The sequence below is a fragment of the Pongo pygmaeus genome, chromosome 12 (assembly GCF_028885625.2).
Source record: "Pongo pygmaeus isolate AG05252 chromosome 12, NHGRI_mPonPyg2-v2.0_pri, whole genome shotgun sequence".
In the NCBI taxonomy this organism is placed as follows: Eukaryota; Metazoa; Chordata; class Mammalia; order Primates; family Hominidae; genus Pongo; species Pongo pygmaeus.
This window is the reverse complement of record NC_072385.2, coordinates 72,436,266-72,455,488: the sequence shown is the minus strand read 5'-3', so window position 1 is coordinate 72,455,488 and position 19,223 is coordinate 72,436,266. Positions and strand designations below refer to the sequence as shown.

General features: G+C 41.8%; 1 protein-coding gene and 1 long non-coding RNA gene across 2 annotated transcripts in view; one reads left to right on the top strand and one right to left on the bottom strand.

Moving 5' to 3' along the window:
- The first annotated feature begins 3,752 nt into the window (after positions 1 to 3,752).
- The window catches only part of C12H2orf74 (chromosome 12 C2orf74 homolog), a 35,858-nt gene continuing 20,387 nt past the window's right edge, over positions 3,753 to 19,223 (top strand). The window contains exon 1 of the mRNA XM_063648709.1: positions 3,753 to 3,892. Within this exon, the coding sequence (XP_063504779.1) occupies positions 3,861 to 3,892 (32 nt within the window). The 5' untranslated portion in view covers positions 3,753 to 3,860. The remainder of the gene's footprint in view (positions 3,893 to 19,223) is intronic.
- On the bottom strand, positions 15,686 to 19,111 carry LOC129030129 (uncharacterized). The gene is made up of 2 exons (XR_008500562.2): positions 18,923 to 19,111; positions 15,686 to 18,076 (listed from the first exon to the last, which is right to left on the bottom strand). It is a non-coding gene; the product is annotated as an uncharacterized LOC129030129 (long non-coding RNA).

The window sequence follows — 19,223 nt, the reverse complement described above, 5'->3', positions numbered from 1 at the left end:
CTCTATAACAACTAAAGACATTTAACTAACTGTCCAACACTACCTACAAAGAAAAGCCCGGACATCACTAGACAAAGGTATCATAAGAAAAAGAAAACTACAGACCAGTATCTCTTATGAATATAGATGCAAAAATCCTCAACATATGCTAGCACAATCCAGCAACATACAAAAATAATTATACTCTATGACCAAGGGAGATTGATTCCAGGAATGGAAAGTTGACTTAATATCTGAAAATTAATGTAATACAGTGTATCAATATAATTTTTTTTTTAAGTTTCACAATCAGCTGGGCGTGGTGGCTCACGCCTGTAATCCCAGCACTTTGGGAGGCCGAGGTGGGCAAATCATGAGGTCAGGAGTTCGACACCAGCCTGGACAACATGGTGAAACCCTGTCTCTACCAAAAATACAAAAATTAGGAGTGGTGGCATATGCTTGTAATCCCAGCTACTCAGGAGAATTGCTTGAACTTGGGAAGTGGAGGTTGCAGTAAGCTGAGGTCACACCATTGCACTCCAGTCTGGGTGACAGTGAGACTCTGTCTCAAAAAAAAAAAAAAAAAAAAAGTCGCATGATCATCTCAATAGATGCATAAAAAGCAATCGACAAACCCAATATTCTTTCATGATTAAAAAAATTAACAACATAGAAGGGAACTTCCTCAACTTGATAAAGGACATCTACAAAAACCCCACAGCTAACATTACACTTAATGGTGAAGAAATGTATACTTTCCCAGTACGATCAGGAACAAGACAAGCCCATTCTCAACATTTCTATTCAACATTGTACTGGAGGATCTAGCCAGAGCAGTCGGGCCCAAAAAATGACATAAAATGCATCTAAATTGGAAAAGAAGTAAAACTGTATCTATTTAGAGATGACCTGATCCTGTATGCAGGAAGTTCTATGAAATCACTAAAAAAAATTAGATAATTGAGTTCAGCAATACTTCAGGATATAGGATCAATATGACAAAATCAACTTATTTCTGTATAGTAGCAATGAAAAATCTAAAATTGAAATTAAGAAAACAACTTTTAACATCAAAAAATTAAAAGCTTAAGGATAAATTTAACAAAAGAAATAGAAAACATTCTGAAAACATTCAAATAAAATATTGTTGAAAGAAATTAAACATCTAAATGAATGGAAAGACATTCTATGTTCGTGGATCATAAGACTTAATGTTGTTAAGATGGGAATATTCCTCAACTTAATCTACAGATTCACCACAGTCTCTAGCAGAGAGACTTGTGAGAGACTCTCTTCCTTGTAGAAATTAACAAGCTGTTTCTAAAATTTATGTGAAAACTCAAGGGATTCAGAATAGCCAAAACAATTTTGGAAAACAACAAAGTTAGAAGATTTACACTTTCCCATTTCCAATCTTACTACAAAGCTACAATAGTCAAGACAGTGCAGTACTAGCATAAGGATAGACATACAGATCAATGGAACAGGATTGGGAGTCCAGAAATAAACCCACATTTCTATGGTCAACTGATTTTCATCAAGGGTGAAAAAGAATAGTCTTTTCTACAAATGGCACTAGGATAGCTAGACAGGCTAATGCAAAATAATCAAGTTGGATCGTTACATCACACCGTATGTAAAAATTGACCCAAAATTGATCAAAGACCTAAATGTAAGAGTCAAAACTGTAAAACTCTGATAAGAAAGCACAGGGGTAAGTCTTCGTGACCTTGGATTTGGCAAGGATTCTTAGATAAGACAATAAAAGCACAAGCAACAAGCAAACAAATAAATAAATTGGACACCAAAATTAAAAACTTTTGTGCTTCAAAGAACATCAAGAAAGTGAAAAGATAGCTTACAGAATGTGAGAAAATGTTTACAAAGTATGTATCTGATAAGGAAACGTGTATCCAGAATGTACAAAGAATGCCTACAACTCAACATTTAAAAGAAAAATAACCCAATTTTTAAAATGGTGAAAGACTTGAATAGACATTTTTCCAAAGAAGATATACAAATGGTCAGTAAGCGCATGAAAAGTTGCTCAACAGCATTGGCCATCAGGGAAATGCAAATCAAAACCACAGTGAGATATCACTTTAACGCTCAATAGAATGGCTATAAGGAAAAAGCTACATAACAACAAATGTTGCCAAGGATGTGGAGAAATTGGAACCCTCTACACTGCTGATGGGAATGTAAAATAATGCAGCCACTTTGAAAAGCCACCTGTCAATTCTTCAAAAAGTTAAACATATAGAGTTACCATATGACCCAGATATGTACGCAAAAGAATTGAAAACAGGTACTCAAACCAATACTTGTACACAAATGTTCATAGCAACACTATTCACAATAGCCAAAATGTGGAAACAACCCAAATGTCTATTGACTGATAAATGGAGAAAGAAAATGTCGTATGTCTATACTGTGGAATATTAATCAGTCACAAAAAGGATGAACCTTGTAAATATTTTGCTAAGTGAAAGAAGCCAGACACAAAAGATCACACGCTGCATGACTATTTATATAAAATATCCAGAATGGGTAAATCCATAGGAACAGAAAGCAAATTATAAATTGTTAGGGACTGGCCAGGTGCAGTAGCTCACGCCTGTAATCCCAGCACTTTGGGAGGCCAAGGCGGGTGGATCACTTGAGGTCGGGAGTTTGAGACCAGCCTGGTCAACAAGATGAAACCCCGTCTCTACTAAAAGTACAAAAATTAGCTGGGCATGGTGGTGCATTCCTGTAATCCCAGCTACTTGGGAGGCTGAGGCACAAGAATCGCTTGAACCTAGGAGGTGGAGGTTGCAGTGAGCTGAGAACACGTTACTGCACTGCACTCCAGCCTGGGCAACAGAGCAAGACTCTGTCTCAAAAAAAAAAAAAAAAAATTGTTCGGGACTGGAGAGAAGAAAATGTGACTGCATAATTTATGTGTGAATAATGGATGTGTGGTTTTTGTTTGGGGTAATGAAAATGTTTTGGAGCTTGATGAAGGTGGTGGTTGCACAACATTGTGAATGCACTAAATGTCATTAAATTGTACACTTTTGTTAATTTTCTTATGTGAATTTCACTTTCAATAAAAAATGAAGGCTGGGCATGGTGGCTCATGCCTGTGATCCCAGCACTTTGGGAGGCCAAGGAAGGAGGATTGCTTGAGCCCAGGAGTTCAAGACCAGCCTGGCAACATACTGAGACCCTATCTCTACAAAAAAAAATTAATAAAAATTTTTAAAAAGGAATGAAGTAGATATGTGCTACAACATGGATAAACCTTGAAAACATGCTATGTGAAAGAAGACAATCACAAAAAGTCACATATGATTCCATTTTTATAAAATGTCCAGAATGGTCAAATATATAGAGACAGACAAGATTAGTGGTTGCTTAGGGAAGGAGAGAGAAGAATGATATGGGCACCTGGGATGATAGCTAAAGGTTACAGAGTTTCTCTTTGAGGTGATGAAAATGTTCAAAACCGATTGTGGTAATGGTTGCATAACTCTGAGAGTATACTTAAAACCACTGGATTATACCATTTAAATGGGTGAATTGTATGATATGTGGATTATATTGCAAGAAAACTGTTTCAAAAAGGCCAATATTGCATTAAATTGCATTTGGGTAATAGAAATATAACCCAAAATCTCACCAATTTATCCTAACAGCTACATCATTTTGTTTCACCTCTTCTTGTGTTTGCCTGGGTGTGTATATCCATCATGCATAGGGTAGTGTTATTATCTGCCTTTTTACAGACAGACAAACTGAGACCCTGAGACGGCACTGTGTCTAAAAGCAACAGAAAAAGTGGTTTGAGCAGTGTGCTCTTGATGACAGTGTTGCTGTGTTAAACGAATTAATACATGAAAGGACTTGGAATACTGCCTGACATATAGTAAGTGCTCAAAAATGTTAGCTATTATTAGTAGACCACATGAAGGTCTTTTAGAAATAACTGTATTGTGCTTATTCCCATTTTTGGCTTGGCTCACGTTATTCCCCCACCTAGATGGCTGCCTTTTGTTTGCTGCCTATTGAAATTGTTCCCTTGTTCAAGGCTCTGCTCAAATCTCACCTCCTTCATGAAGCTGCTGACCTCTTCTTTCTGTGTGGTATTGTGCTCACAACATTGTCACATTTTAGCAGTCTAATGTTCTCATTGTTTTGTTGTTATTGGTCTTGATGCTGTGACCAGCTCTTCTGCTCTATTAGAAATATTTTGTTGGCCAGGCGCGGTGGCTCATGCCTGTAGTCCCAGCACTTTGGGAGGCCAAGGTGGGCGGATCACAACGTCGGGGGATTGAGACCATCCTGGCCAACATGGTGAAACCCCCATCTCTACTAAAAATACAAAAATTAGCTGGTGGTGTGGTGGCACGTGCCTGTAGTCCCAGCTACTTGGGAGGCTGAGGCAGGAGAATTGCTTGAACCTGGGAGGTGGAGGTTGCAGTGAGCCGAGATCGCGCCACTGCACTCCAGCCTGGCAACAGAGCAAGACTCAAAAATAAATATTGTTTTGGCTGGGAGCAGTGGCTCACGCCTGTAATCCCAGCACTTTGGGAGGCCGAGAAGGTGGGCAGATCACCTGAGGTCAGGAGTTCGAGACCAGCCTGGCCAACATGGTGAAACTCCGTCTCTACTAAAAATACAAAAATTAGCTAGGTGTGGTGGCATGCACCTGTAATCCCAGCTACTCACGAAGCTGAAGCACGAAAATCTCTTGAACTCGGGAAGGCGGAGTTTGCAGACTTTGGTTCATTTTTGAATGGCAGATATAACTGTTGGTTGTTTTAATCACGGAACTTTTATGTTTTTAATATATTTTCCCAAATTTAAAAAAATTAAGAGAAATGTAGGCAACTGTCAGAATTAGTATATATCACAAACAAGTACTTGAAGGGGTCTCTCAAGTGTATTCATTTTTAGCCATAATTAGTCATATGATACCATGAGTATATGTAGTTATATACTAAGGGAAGAAAGCTGACTCTTCCCAGTAAGTGATGGAACTGAGTACTTTTAAATGACATCTGGTTTTGTCCAATGAATAAGAGTTAATGCCTCTCTGACAGTGGCTCTGGATTTGGGCCTAATGACAGCATTTTTTAGAGGTCACCAGGTGACTCTGTTGTGCAGACAGGTTGAAAACTATACTGTTATGTGACATGATAATCGTTAAAAGACCAACACTGTAAGCCACAGCTAGAAATGTGTTCAGGAGCATAAAAAAATCAGGAAAGCATAGATTCTTTATACCAGAGTGCTATCTATCATTAGGTGGCGCTAAAAGTGCAAGAAAACCACATTAAGCTCTAAGTTGGGCCTGCCTTAGCCCACGTGTATATCATTTGTAGAAGGAAACAGAATACTGGGAAATAGCTGATAAGAGAAATTATAGCTAAAATACATAGGGAATTACAGAAAGAAAATATGACAAGGGAAAGAAAGCAGAAAAAGAACAAAGAAAACCACTTACAAGATGAAGTTTAAATCTGATGCTTTTCAGTGCCAGAATTGCCTGTTTTCAGAGTCATGCTTTTGTATATTAATAACACAGGTTCTCTAAGCATTTAGAAGTCTCTCATAGTTTTGAAAATTGAGAAAGGAAAAAAGTTTAAAGAGTCTAAAAAATCAAGGTTGGGCTCATTGCCTCACGCCTGTAATCCCAGCACTTTGGGAGGCCGAGGCGGGCGGATCACCTGAGGTCAGGAGTTCGAGACCAGCCTGGCCAACATGGTGAAACCCCGTCTCTACCAAAACTACAAAAATTAGCTGGGCATGGTGGCACATGCCTGTAGTCCCAGCTACTCGGGAGACTATGGCAGGAGAATCACTTGAACCTGGAAGGCAGAGGTTGCAGTGAGCCAAGATCGCACCACTGCACTCCAGCCTGGGCAACAGAGCGAGACTCGTCTGAAAAAAAAAAAAGAAAAAAGAATCTAAACAAATCAATATAAGTGATGGCAGCCAAGCGCAGTGGCTCACGCCTGTAATCCTAGCAGTTTGGGAGGCCGAGGCGGGTGGACCAAGAGGTCAGGAGTTCAAGACAAGCCTGACCAACATGGTGAAACCCTGTCTCTACTAAAAATACAAAAATTAGCTGGGCATGGTGGCATGCACCTGTAATCCCAGCTACTCAGGAGTCTGAGGCAGAAGAATCACTTGAACCTGGGAGGCAGAGGTTGTAGTGAGCCGAGATGGCGCCACTGAACTCCAGCCTGTGCGACAGAATGAGACTGTCTCAAAAACAACAATAACAACAACAACAACAACAACAATAATAATAATAATGAGGCTCACACCTGTAATCCCAGCACTTTGGGAGACCAAGGTAAGAAGATCGCTTGAGAATGTGAGACAAGCCTAGGAAACATAGTGAGACTCCATTTCTACAAAAAAAAATTAGCAGGGCATGGTGGTGCGTGCCTGTAGTCCCAGCTACTCAGGAGGCTGAGGTGGGAGGCTCACTTAAGCCCAAGAGGTCAAGGCTTCAGTGAGTGATAATCTTGCCACTGTACTCCAGTCTCCAGTCTGGGCAACAGAATGAGACCCTGTCTAAATAATAATAATAATAATAATGAAATGTTTCTCCTTTTAGTAAATATTTTTAACTTGGCAAAACGACATCTCCTAAATATGTAAATTAAGGTATAGAGTACATAGCCTGCTAAACTCTGCACACTGTCTTTACTGTAGTTATCTGAAGAACTACCACCCTTTTTCTTCCTATCCAGGTGAGGCAGAGACACAAAGGTATGGAAGAACGTTGGACAGATTTACATCAATATATTAATTAAGGTGATTTCAGAGTTGGAGCAGGAGAGGAAGACTTATAGATGCTTTTTCTTTTTCTTTTTGCTTGCTTGTATTTTCTTTTTAATTATTATTCAGTATTTCAAGTAGACAGAAAAGTACAGAGGATAATACAACAAATATCCAGGTACCCACCACCCAGCATTTTTACATAGTAGCATTTGATGTTTTGAAATAAGACATAAAACATTCCAAATACCCGATCACTGAGGATCCTGCATCTTCCTCTTCTTTTCCCAGAAGTGAACATTTCTCTGAATTTGATGCTTATTATGCCCATGCATGTTGTTATACTTTTACTACATATTTTATGTAGCTACAGCATAATATGCTATGTATACTTTATATAATGACCTCATACTATACATATCCTCATGCAATTTTTTAGACTCTATTTGTTTGAGAATTATATATTTTGATTCAGGTAGCTTAAGTTTATTTTAGCTACTCAATAGTAATGTATTCTATTAATCTACTAATATATATTTCTTGTCTATGGACACTGAGGTTATTTTCAGTTTTTTCTTTAATGTTGTAGCAAAAACTTCCGCTCATTTTTCTTGTGCCTACATAGGTATACACATTGTCAACTTGACTAAACATTTGCAAAAAGTTTTCTCCAGAGTTGTACCAGCTTAGGCTCACAAGCAGCATATGAATGTCCCAGTTGTTCTGTTTCCTCACCAACAATCGGGGTTATATCAGTCAGAATAACTAAATTATGCTACAGTAACACAATCACAAAAATCTCAGTGTCTTAATTCAACGGTCTATTTCTTCTTCATGAAGTTCTGTTATCATAGTCACTCAGGGACCAGGGCTGATGGAGCTTCCATCCTGACACTTGCTTCAATGAAGTAGGGAAAAAAACTGACTAAAGGGCTCAAATTTGGCTCTTCCCAATTTCTGCACACAAGTGATGATATCAGTTCTGCTCACACTTGTTTTAACAAGTCTTGTGACCACATCTAACTTCAAAGAGTTCCCACTCCTACCTTTAGTATCTGAATGTCTGTGAATGACGACTGCAGGTACTGATAAACTATACTTTTTCTAGTGCAGTGAGTATGAAATAGTCTCTTTATTTTTATTTATATGTCCTGATTATTAATGAGGTTGAACATACATTCATTAAGTTTGTTGGTCACTTATGTTTTCTCTTTTGAAAATTACCTGTTTATATCCTTTGCCCATTGTCGTAGTCCATTTATGGTGCTATAACAGAATACCCCAGAGTGGGTAACTTATAAAGGACAGAAATGTATTTCTCACAGCTCTGGAGGCTGGGAAGTCTAAGCTCAAGTAACTGGCATTTGGTCTGGTGAGGGCCTTCTTGCTGTGTCCTCACAGGGCAAAAGATGGAAAGGCAAGCTAGGTAAATGCTGCATGGAGGCCTTTTCCTTCTTTCCTTCTTTCCTTCCTTCCTTTTTCTTTCTCTTTCTCTCCCTCCTTCCTTCCTTCCTTATTTCTCTCTCCTTCCTTCCTTCCTTCCCTCCTTCCTTCCTTCCTCCTTCCCTCCTTCCTCCCTCCCTTCCTGCTCTCTTTTTCTTTTCTTTCTTTTTCTTTCTTTCTTTTCTTTTTTCCTCTCTTTCTTTCCCTTTCCTTTCCCTTCCTTTCCCTTTCCTTTCCTTTTCCCTTTCCCTTTCCTTTTCTTTCGTTTTTGACAGAGTCGTACTCTATCGCACAGGCTGGAGTGCAGTAATGTGATCATGGCTCACTGCAGCCTTGATCTTACCTGGCTCAGGTGATCCTCCCACCTCAGCCTCCCAAATAGTTGGGACTATAGGTGCACACCACCACATTCAGCTGATTATTATTTTTTATTTTTTTGTAGAGACAAGGTTTTGCAATGTTGTCCAGGCTGGTCTCAAACTCCTGGGCTCAAGTGATCAGTTCACCTCAGCCACTCAAAGTATTGGGATTACAGGTGTGAGCCACCACAGCTAGCCCTTTTGCCTTTTTTTTTTTGAGACGGAGTCTTGCTCTGTCACCCAGGCTGGAGTGTAGTGCAGTGGTGCGATCTCAGCTCACTGCAAGCTCTGCCTCCCGGGTTCACACCATTCTCCTGCCTCAGCCTCCTGAGTAGCTGGGACTACAGGCGCCCACCACCACGCCCGGCTAATTTTTTGTATTTTTAGTAGAGACGGGGTTTCACCATGTTAGCCAGGATGGTCTCGATCTCCTGACCTCGTGATCTGCCCGCCTCGGCCTCCCAAAGTGCTGGGATTGCAGGTGTGAGCCACTGCGCCCGGCCCCTTTTGCCCATTTTTATGTTGGATTTTTAGTGTTTTCTCATCAATTTCTAAGGGTTCTTTATTTAGTAGGGGTACTAGCTTTTTGCCTGGTATGAATAACAAATAATTTCCTATTTTTCATTTGCATTTTTTTTACTTGGTGAATTATGTCTTTTGGCCATTCTGAAAGGTTTTTAAAATTTTTTAGCTACTCGAAATTTACCAATCTAGTCTTCCACAACTTTACATTTGAGTCATATTTAGAAAGACCTTTCACACTTAAAGGCTATAAAGAAATTCATATTTTCTTCTAAAACTTGCATGGTTTTATTTTCCCATGTAATATCTGATCCACCTGAAAGTTTTCACACGGTATAATGTGTGATATAGGCATCCAGCTTTTTTTTCTTTCTGATGGCTATCCAATTTCCAGTGTCCATAAACACACTTATTGAATACAATTTTTTCTTCCACTAGTTTGAAATGCTGCATTTATTACATACTAAATTCTGGTTTAAGGTAATGCTAACTGCAAAAAAATGGTTCCAACACAATAGAAGTTTATCTCTCATTTGAATAAAATCCAAATATGTGTTCCTGATTGGCAGGCAGCTTTCTCAATTGGTAATTCAAGGCTCTTCTCATGTTCTGGTTCCACTCTCTTCAAAACATGGCTTCCACGGTAGCCATGGTTATGTATCTCAAGTCAGGGGACAGAGAGAGAGAGCAGGGTATTGCTTCTGAGGCACTTTTGTGGGACAGGCTGGTAGTGGCATGCATCACTTTTGCTCACATTCAGTTTCCTGAATTCACTCATGTGGCCACACCTATCTACTATTTCCCCATAAAGGAAACTTTTCTTTATTTTATGTATTTATTTTTTGAGACAGAGGGTCTCACTCTGTCACCCAGGCTGAAGTACAGTGGGGTGATCTTGGCTTACTACAACCTCTGCCTCTTAGGCTCAAAAGCAATCCTACCATCTTAGCCTCCCCAGTAGCTGGGACCACAGGCATGTGCTACCACAGCCAGCTAATTTTTGCATTTTTTATAGAGATGGAGTTTTGCCATGTTGCCCAGGCTGGTCTCGAATTCCTAAGCTCCAGCAATCCACCCACCTCGGCCTCCCAAAGTGCAGGGATTACAGGCATGAGTCACTGCACCTAATGAAGGAGACTTTTAATTTCTAATTAGTATTCCCTATTGTCTTCTCTTTTCCTTAATTAATCTTGTCCAAGGCTAATATATTTTAAGGTTTTTCAAATAATCAACTTTTTAAAAAAGTCCTGTTAAGGCCGGGCATGGTGGCTTGCACCTGTAATCCCAGCACTTTGGGAGGCCAAGGTGGGTGGATCACCTGAGGTCAGGAGTTCAAGACCAGCCTGGATAACATGGTGAAACCCCGTCTCTACTAAAAATACAAAAATTAGCTGGGTGTGGTGGCAGGTGCCTATAATCCCAGCTACTCGGGAGGCTGAGGCAAGAGAAGCACTTGAACCGGGAGGCAGAGGTTGCAGTGAGCCAAGATTGCGCCATTGCACTCCAGCCTGGGCGAAAACAGCAAAACTGTCTCAAAAAAAAAAAAGCCAGGCGCAGTGGCTCACGCCTGCAATCCAGCACTTCGGGAGGCCGAGGTAGGCGGTTCATGAGGTCAGGAGATCAAGACCATCCTGGCTAACACGTTGAAACCCCATCTCTACTAAAAATACAAAAAATCAGCTGGTCGTGGTGGTGCGGGCTTGTATTACCAGCTACTCAGGAGGCCGAAGCAGGAGAATGGCGTGAACCCGGGAGGAGGAGCTTGCAGTGAGCCGAGATCGCGCCACTGCACTCCGGCCTAGGTGACAGTGCAAGACTCCATCTAAAAAAAAAAGACATTTTTCTCGTTACTAGCTCATGACACTTCTTTAAATTTAGCCCAGAGGGCACTTTTTAAAAGCCCTGCTGGTAAAACTATATAGTCGTTTGTAAACACACACATTGTCCCAAACTTGCAAACCAGGCTATTTACAAAAGATACTTGTCGGCCGGGCGTGGTGGCTCACGCCTGTAATCCCAGCACTTTGAGAGGCCAAGGTGGGCGGATCACGAGGTCAGGAGTTCGGGACCATCCTGGCTAACGCGGTGAAACCCCGTCTCTCAGGCGGATCACCTGAGGTTGGAAGTTCGAGACCAGCCTGACCAACATGGAGAAATCTCGTCTCTACTAAAAATACAAAATTAGCCGGATGTGGTGGCGCATGCCTGTAGTCCCAGCTATTCAGGAGGCTGAGGCGGGAGAATGGCGTGAACCCGGGAGGCGGAGCTTGCAGTGAGCCGAGATCGTGCCACTGCGCTCTAGCCTGGGCAACAAGAGAGAAACTCTGTCTCAAAAAAAAAAAAAAAAAAAAAAAAAAGGAAAAGAAAAAAAGAAAGGAAAAGAAAAAAGAAACCCTGTATCTACTAAAAATACAAAAAATTAGCCGGGCGTGGTGGCAGGTGCCTGTAGTCCCAGCTACTCGGGAGGGTGAGGCAGGAGAATGGCGTGAACCCAGGAGGCGGAGCTTGTAGTGAGCTGAGAATGCGCCACTGCACTCCAACCTGGGCGACAGTGCGAGACTCCATCTCCAAAAAAAAAAAAAAGATACTTGTCAAAGTTCAGCTAGCCATTAAGCTGAAAGACTATTTCTCCTTTTTTTACTTAAAGAAATGTTGTATGGACTGTAAAATCTTTTAACATTTCACTAACTTATGTAATATAGTAATATGTGACCTTGTGAACCCCATATTGTTATATATACAATTGTGCATTAGTCAGACAGAAGTCAGAGGGCCTAGACAGAGGTAGATTTAACTGGATTGACTATCTCCTGTGATACTTAATGCTACAGTAAGAAGCCTTTACTGTCGGGCATGGTGGCTCACGCTTGTAATCCCAGCACTTTGGGAGGACGAGGTGGGTGGATCATGAGGTCAGGAGTTCGAGCCCAGCCTGGCCAAGATGGTGAAACCCCGTTTCTACTAAAAATACAAAAATTAGCCGGGTGTGGTGGCAGACGCCTGTAATCCTAGCTACTCAGGAGGCTGAGTCAGGGAACTGCTTGAACCCGGGAGGTAGAGGTTGCAGTGAGCCAAGATCACACCACTGCACTCCAGCCTGGGTGACAGGGCGAGACTCTGTCTCCAAAAAAAAAAAAGCCTTTATTTACAGACTAATCACCAGTGTAGACGAGTCATTTCCTGTTAAACTACGATTTTATCTGTTGTATTTTTGCTTCCTATTTCATTAATGTTTGCTTTTTACTTGATCATATAGAACAGTAGTCTTTGGTCATGGATAGGATAAATCAGTATTATAAAGTTGTTCATTTTCCCCAACTAATATACAAATTTAATGTAACCCCAATACAAACACCTTTTATTCTGGAACTAGATCAGTTGATTATAAAGTTCATATGAAAAAATAAATATGAAAGAAGAGCTAGGAAAATCTTTTAAAAGAAAATGCAATCTGGTTCAGAGAGACAGACTAGTCCTACCAGATACAAGAGTATACTATAAAGCCTCTGCAATAAAAACTGAGTGTGTTGGCAGATCAATGTAACACAATAGAAAGTCTAGAAATAGGCTCAAGAAAATAAAGAAGTTTAATATATAGCAAAAGCGGCATCTCAAATCACTAGAGGAGACAGGCTTTTTAATAAATAGCACTGGGACAACTGAATATTTTGAAAAATACAGATTTAGATTATACCTGGCACCACATACAAGGATGAAATCCAAATGAGGGCTATATGTAAAGAAATCATAAAAGTACTAGAAGAAAATATGGATGAATTCCTTTATAAGCAAGGAGCGGGAGAAAGAAATAAGAGGAAGGACTGATAACCTTAACTACTTAAAAAAGAAAACTTCTTCATGGCGAAAAAAAAAAATCAAAGTCAGAAGAGATGGCAAACTGGGAAAAAATACTGCAAGGCTAATATACAAGTTCTTTAAAAATCAGGATGAAAAGGCCGGGTGTGGTGGCTCACGCCTATAATCCCAGCACTTTGGGAGGCCAAGGTGGGTGGATCACAAGGTTAGGAGTTCAAGACCAGCATGACCAACATGGTGAAACCCCGTCTCTACTAAAGAATACAAAAATTAGCCGGGTGTGGTGGCTCGCGCCTGTAATCCCAGCTACTCAGGAGGCTGAGGCAGGAGAATCACTTGAACCCGGGAGGTGGAGGTTGCAGTGAGCCAAGATTGCGCCACTGCACTCCAGACTGGGTGACAGACTGAGACTCTGTCTAAAAAAAAAAACAAAAAAAAAACAGGATGAAAAAGACAAAAAGATACAAACCTATTATGAAAAAGAACAAAAGATATGAACAGACTGTCCACAGAAAAAGACATATGAATGGCCCTTAAATGAAATGCTCAACATGTTCACTATGAGAGAAATGCAAATTTAAAATACGCTGAAATACCAATTCCCATGTATTGTGTTGGCAAAAATCTAAAAGTATAAAATGGTACTACTCCAAGGAGGGGAATTCGGCAATGTCTAGCAAATGCTCTAGCAAATATTCAGTTGTCCCAATGCTATTTATTGAAAAGCCTAGCAAATTTGGCAATGTCTAGCAAATATATATATATATTTTTTTTTTTTTTTTTTTTCTTTTTTTCGAGATGGAATCTCGCTCTGTCGCCCAGGCTGGAGTGCGGTGGCGTGATTTCTGCTCACTGCAAGCACTGCCTCCCAGGTTCACGCCATTCTCCTGCCTCAGCCTCCCGAGTAGCTGGGACTACAGGTGCGTATCACCACATGCAGCTAATTTTTGTATTTTTAGTAGAGACGGGATTTCACCACATTGGCCAGGCTGGTCTCGAACTCCTGACCTCGTGATCCACCCGCCTCGACCTCCCAAAGTGCTGGGATTATAGGCATGAGCCACCGTGCCCAGCCAAATGCTCACATATATTTATCTTTTGGCCCAGTAATGCAACTTCTAGGAATTTTCTATGAAGATACAACTTGACAAATATAAAACAATACAAGCATAAGACTACTCATTGTAGAGTTATTTATACACAATAGCAATAATGTGGAAACAACTCAAATGTCCATCAGCAAGAGACTGGGTTGAATAATAGGACATCAGCACACTGGAGTATTGCACAGCTATTAAAAAAACAAGGACAGGCTTTGCGCAGTGGCTCACTCCTGTCATCCCAGCACTTTGGGAGGCTGAGGTGGGAGGACGGCTTGAGCCCAGGAGTTCAAGACCAGCCTGGGCAACATAGTGAGACGTCATCTCTACAAAATATAAAATTACCTGGGTATGGTGGCACACTGTATGGTCCCAGCTACTTGGGAGGCTGAGGTGGGAGGACTGCTTGAGCCCAGGAGGTTGAGGCTGTAGTGAGGTGAGATCATGCCACTCAACCTGGGTGACAGAACAAGACCCTCTCTCAAAAAAAAAAAAGAACAAGGACAATGATGATTTCTGTGAATTGATATGGAAGGAAAGAACTATATAGAGCAAGATAATTTTGTTCAAGAAATACAAACAAGAATCTAATAGATTCTCTTTAACAGTACAGTACATTTACTATTTCAATTAACAGTATGTCCACATTAGTCCGAAAACAAATATATGTATTTATTTTTGCAAAAAGAAACAGAGATGTAGCTGGGCATGATGGCTCACGCCTGTAATCCCAGCATTTTGGGAGGCCGAAGTGGGCGAATCACGAGGTCAGGAGTTCGAGACCAGCCTGGCCAACATGGTGAAACCCCGTCTCTACTAACAATACAAAAAATTAGCTGGGCATAGTGGTGAGTGACTGTAATCCCAGCTACTCAGGAAGTTGAGGCAGGAGAATCGCTTGAACCTGGGAGGTGGAGGTTGCAGTGAGCTGAGATTGCTCCACTGCACTCCAGCCCAGGCGACAGAGTGAGACTGCATCTGAAAAAAAAAAAAGAAAGAAAGAAACAGAGATGTACCAAAAATAATGAACTAGGTTATCTCTGGGGGACAGAGGAAGGAATAGGTGGAAGGGATAGAGCTGAGGAAGCTAGACTTTTCTAAGCATAACTTTTTACATAGTTTTGACTTAAACAAATTTTAACTTTGAAATTATAGATTCAAACCAGGTATGGTGGCTCATGCCTGTAATCCCAGCACCTTGGGAGGCCGAGGTGGGCAGATAGCTTAACTCAGGAGTTCAAGACCAGCCTAGGCAACATGGCAAAATCCTGTCTCTACAAAGAATACACAAATTAGCCAGGCATGGTGTTGTATGCCTGTAGTCTCAGCTACTTGGGGGGCTGAGGCGGGAGGATCCCTTGAAACAGGGAGGTCAAGGCTGCAATGAGCAGAGATCGTACCACTGCACTCCAGGCTGGGCAACAGAGTGAGACCCTGTCTCAAAACAAAAACAAAAAAATGTGACTTGCAAAATAATGCATTGGAGTTACTGCTCTCTTAATACAAATGCTTTGAATTGTGTCTCTGCTTGTCACCCCTGGCCTTTTTTACACCCTGGGGCAATGTACCATTGTTAGACAAGGAGGAGGAGATGTATACCTTCCTTTTGGAAAAAGGATGACTGTAAAAGCAGAAATGAGAAAAGAGAAGCTGTGCTCACAACACTAACATGCTTTCAGGCAAGTCAATTTTAGGAAAGAGTTTATATGAAACTGAAGATCTGGGAATTGGTCCCTTAAGAAGAAAGTCTGAGTACCCTTTGAAGGCCACTGGTATACCCGTGCCTTTTTGCCTACTCCTTTTTATTCTTACAACCTACTCCAATTGCACCTCTGTCTCCACAACTCAATTGAACATACTTTTACAAAGGCCATCAATGACATGCACATTGCTAAACATACACAAAAAAATCATGAGCAAGTAGTTACAAGCTTTAGGACAGATATAAAAAGAAATTCTAATGTAGAAATTTTATCCAAAGTTTCACCCATTTTATAATCAATATTAGTAAAAAAGACTAAGACACATGGGCCAGGTGTGGTGGCTCACGCCTGTAATTCCAGCACTTTGGGAGGCCGAGGTGGGTGGATCACCTGAGGTCAGGAGTTTGAGACCAGCCTGGCCAACATGGTGAGACCCCCATCTCCATTTAAAATACAAAAATTAGCAGGGCGTGGTGGTGCACACCCGTTGTCCCAGCTACTTGGGAGGCCGAGACAGGAGAATCGCTTGAACCTGGGAGGCGGAGGTTGCAGCAAGCCAAGATCACGCCACTGCACTCCAGCCTGGGTGACAGACTGAGACTCTCTCAAAAACAAAATCTAAACAAAACAAAAAGACTTAAGACATGGAGTATATTAGTTTAGGGACAGGTCTCCTGATCTAGCCGGCTCCAAGCAGGAGTGAGATAGTTGTGCAGGGGTGCATTTAAGCAAACCTGGCTGGTCCATTTTCTGAACTAGCCAGTCCACTAGAATTTTGATGAAGCATCTCATCAGATATGGGCATGTTGACTAAGAGTCAACTCTGTAAAATGTTTGAAGAGATTTATTCTGAGCCAAATATGAGTGATCATGACCTGTGACACAGCCCTCAGGAGGTCCTGAGAACATGTGCCCAAGGTGGTCGGGGCACAGCTTGGTTTTATACATTTTAGGGAGGCATAAGACATCAATGAAATACGTTTAAGAAATAACATTGGTTTGGTTCAGAAAATGGAGTAACTCAAAGCAGGGACTTCCAGGCTATAGGTAAATGTAAACATTTTCATTCTTTTTTTTTTTTTCTGTGACGGAGTCTCACTTTGTTGCCCAAGCTGGAGTGCAGTGGCGCAATCTCTGCTTCTGCAACCTCTGCCCGCCAGGTTCAAGCAATTCTCCTTCCTCAGCTTCCCGAGTAGCTGGGACACAGGTGCATGCCACTACACCCAGCTAATTTTTTGTATTTTAGTAGAGACGGGGTTTCACCATGTTGCCCAAGCTGGTCTTGAACTCCTGAGGTCAGGCAATCTACCCGCCTCGGCCTTCCAAAGTGCTGGGATTAGAGGCATGAGACACTGTGCCCAGCCAATTTAAACATTTTCTAATTGACAAATGGTTGAGTTGACAATTGTCTGAAGACCTGGGATCAATAGGAAGGACATGTTCAGGTTAAAATAAAAGGTTAAGATAAAAGATTATAAGACTTCAAAAGGTTCTTTTGAAGTCTTATAATGGCTGCCCTTAGAGATGACAGATGACAAATGTTTCCTATTCAGACCTTTAAAACAATGCTAGACTCTCAATCTCTTCAGGATTGGGAGGGCCTGGAAGAAAAAGATCTAGCTGTGTTAAAGAAACATGTTCTGGGGTAAAATATGTTGACTTTCTTCTTTGTCACATGTCATGCCAGAGTCAGACTGGAAAGCAAGTCACCATATATAGGGTTAAATAAAACTTATCTGATGAGAATTTATGGTTTGTAGGGCATGACTCCCCAGGCCCCTTAGATAGGAATTTGGGCCAGATTAAAAAAAAAAAAAAATCAAAGCTTAGTCCTGAGGCAGCTTCTGAAATGGTGGGAAAAACTGTGAGTTTTGAGGAAACATTTGGTTCAGCCATTGTTCTTAAGAGATACTGACATTTCAACCTACTATAAAGAGCGAAATTTAAAGTATTAATGTGTTGGTAGGACCTGCTTTTCTTTTTTTTTTTTTTTTTTTAAATTCACTGACCCCGAAAGAAACTTCTCTGTCAGGCCACAATATAACCAGATACCAGACACACGAGATGTTTTGGAGGGAGGGTGGTGGAGCCAAGATTGCAACTCCTTATTGAGGAAAACAGTCCTCAGAGATCGAGTCATTTCTCCCGTGTTCAACTTGAAAACCTTGGGCAACTTCTGGAGATTTCAACGTCTCACAAAGTGCGGAAACGTGACTGGCGCAGCATCCTTTCCGGAATTGGTGATGTCTTTCTGTAAGGGTTGATGTTTCATCTCATCAACCAAATCGGGAAGGCCGGAGCATCCTTTTCTCCAAGAATGACAGGTGGTTTATCTCAGGCTTTTCTGTCCCGGCGCCTTTCTCTCCAATGCAGTCTATGGAATATATATATATATATATAGAGAGAGAGAGAGAGAGAGAGAGAGAGAGAGAGAGACGGAGTCTCGCACTGTCACCCAGGCTGGAGTGCAGTGGCGCGATCTCGGTTCACTGCAAGCTCCGCCTCCTGGGTTCACGCAATTCTCTTGCCTCAGCCTCCCGAGTAGCTGGGACTACAGGCGCCCGCCACCACGCCCGGCTAATTTTTTTGTATTTTTAGTAGAGATGGGGTTTCACCGTGTTAGCCAGGATGGTCTCGATCTCCTGACCTCGTGATCCGCCCGTCTCGGCCTCCCACAGTGCTGGGATTACAGGCATAAGCCACCGCGTCCGGCCTGGAATATTTTAAAATATGTAGATTATTAACCCCTGACACTTTTGAAAGTCCTTTGTAACCAACTTCCTCCTCAATATAAAATATTAATGTAATTTGGCCGGGCGCAGTGGCTCACGCCTGTAATTCTAGCACTTTGGGAGGCCGAGGCGGGTGGACTGCCTGAGCTCAGCAGTTTGAGACCAGCCTGGGCAACACGGTGAAACCCCGTTTCTACTAAAATACAAAAAATTAGCCGGGTGTGGTGGCGCGCGCCTGTAATCCCAGCTACTCAGGAGGCTGAGGCAGGAGAATTGCTGGAATCCGGGAGGCGGAGGTGCAGTGAGCCGAGATCGCGCCACTGCACTCCAGCCTGGGGGACAGGGCGAGAATCCGTCTCTAAAAAAGAGAGAAAAAAATTAATGTAATTTAATTTTTTATTTTTTTCCGCCCCCCGCCGTCCCGCCCCTAACATTAATTTTTAAAACTCGCTTTAGACACCGTTTGGAGGGGGCCAGGTGCTGAATACCTGCTGATGTAATGCAGTGATTTTTTGTTTGAGGGCCACAGGAAGACCCCTTGTGGCTGTTGTACTGGCATTCCCTCTTCATAGCAGGGATGGTGCCTCTGGAAATTTTCCGACAGCAGGGCTCCTTGGGTGAGGTTAGCAGCGCCAGCCTGGGTTAGCGGAAGCAGCCTTCAGGTCTCCTAGGAGAGCAGGTTTATGAGCATGCGCAGCGGATTTTCCGTTAGGGAAGCCGACGGGGCGCGGCTTCTTGGAACATGCGCACACAAACTTTCCGCTAGGAATCAAGCGAGCATGCGCACAC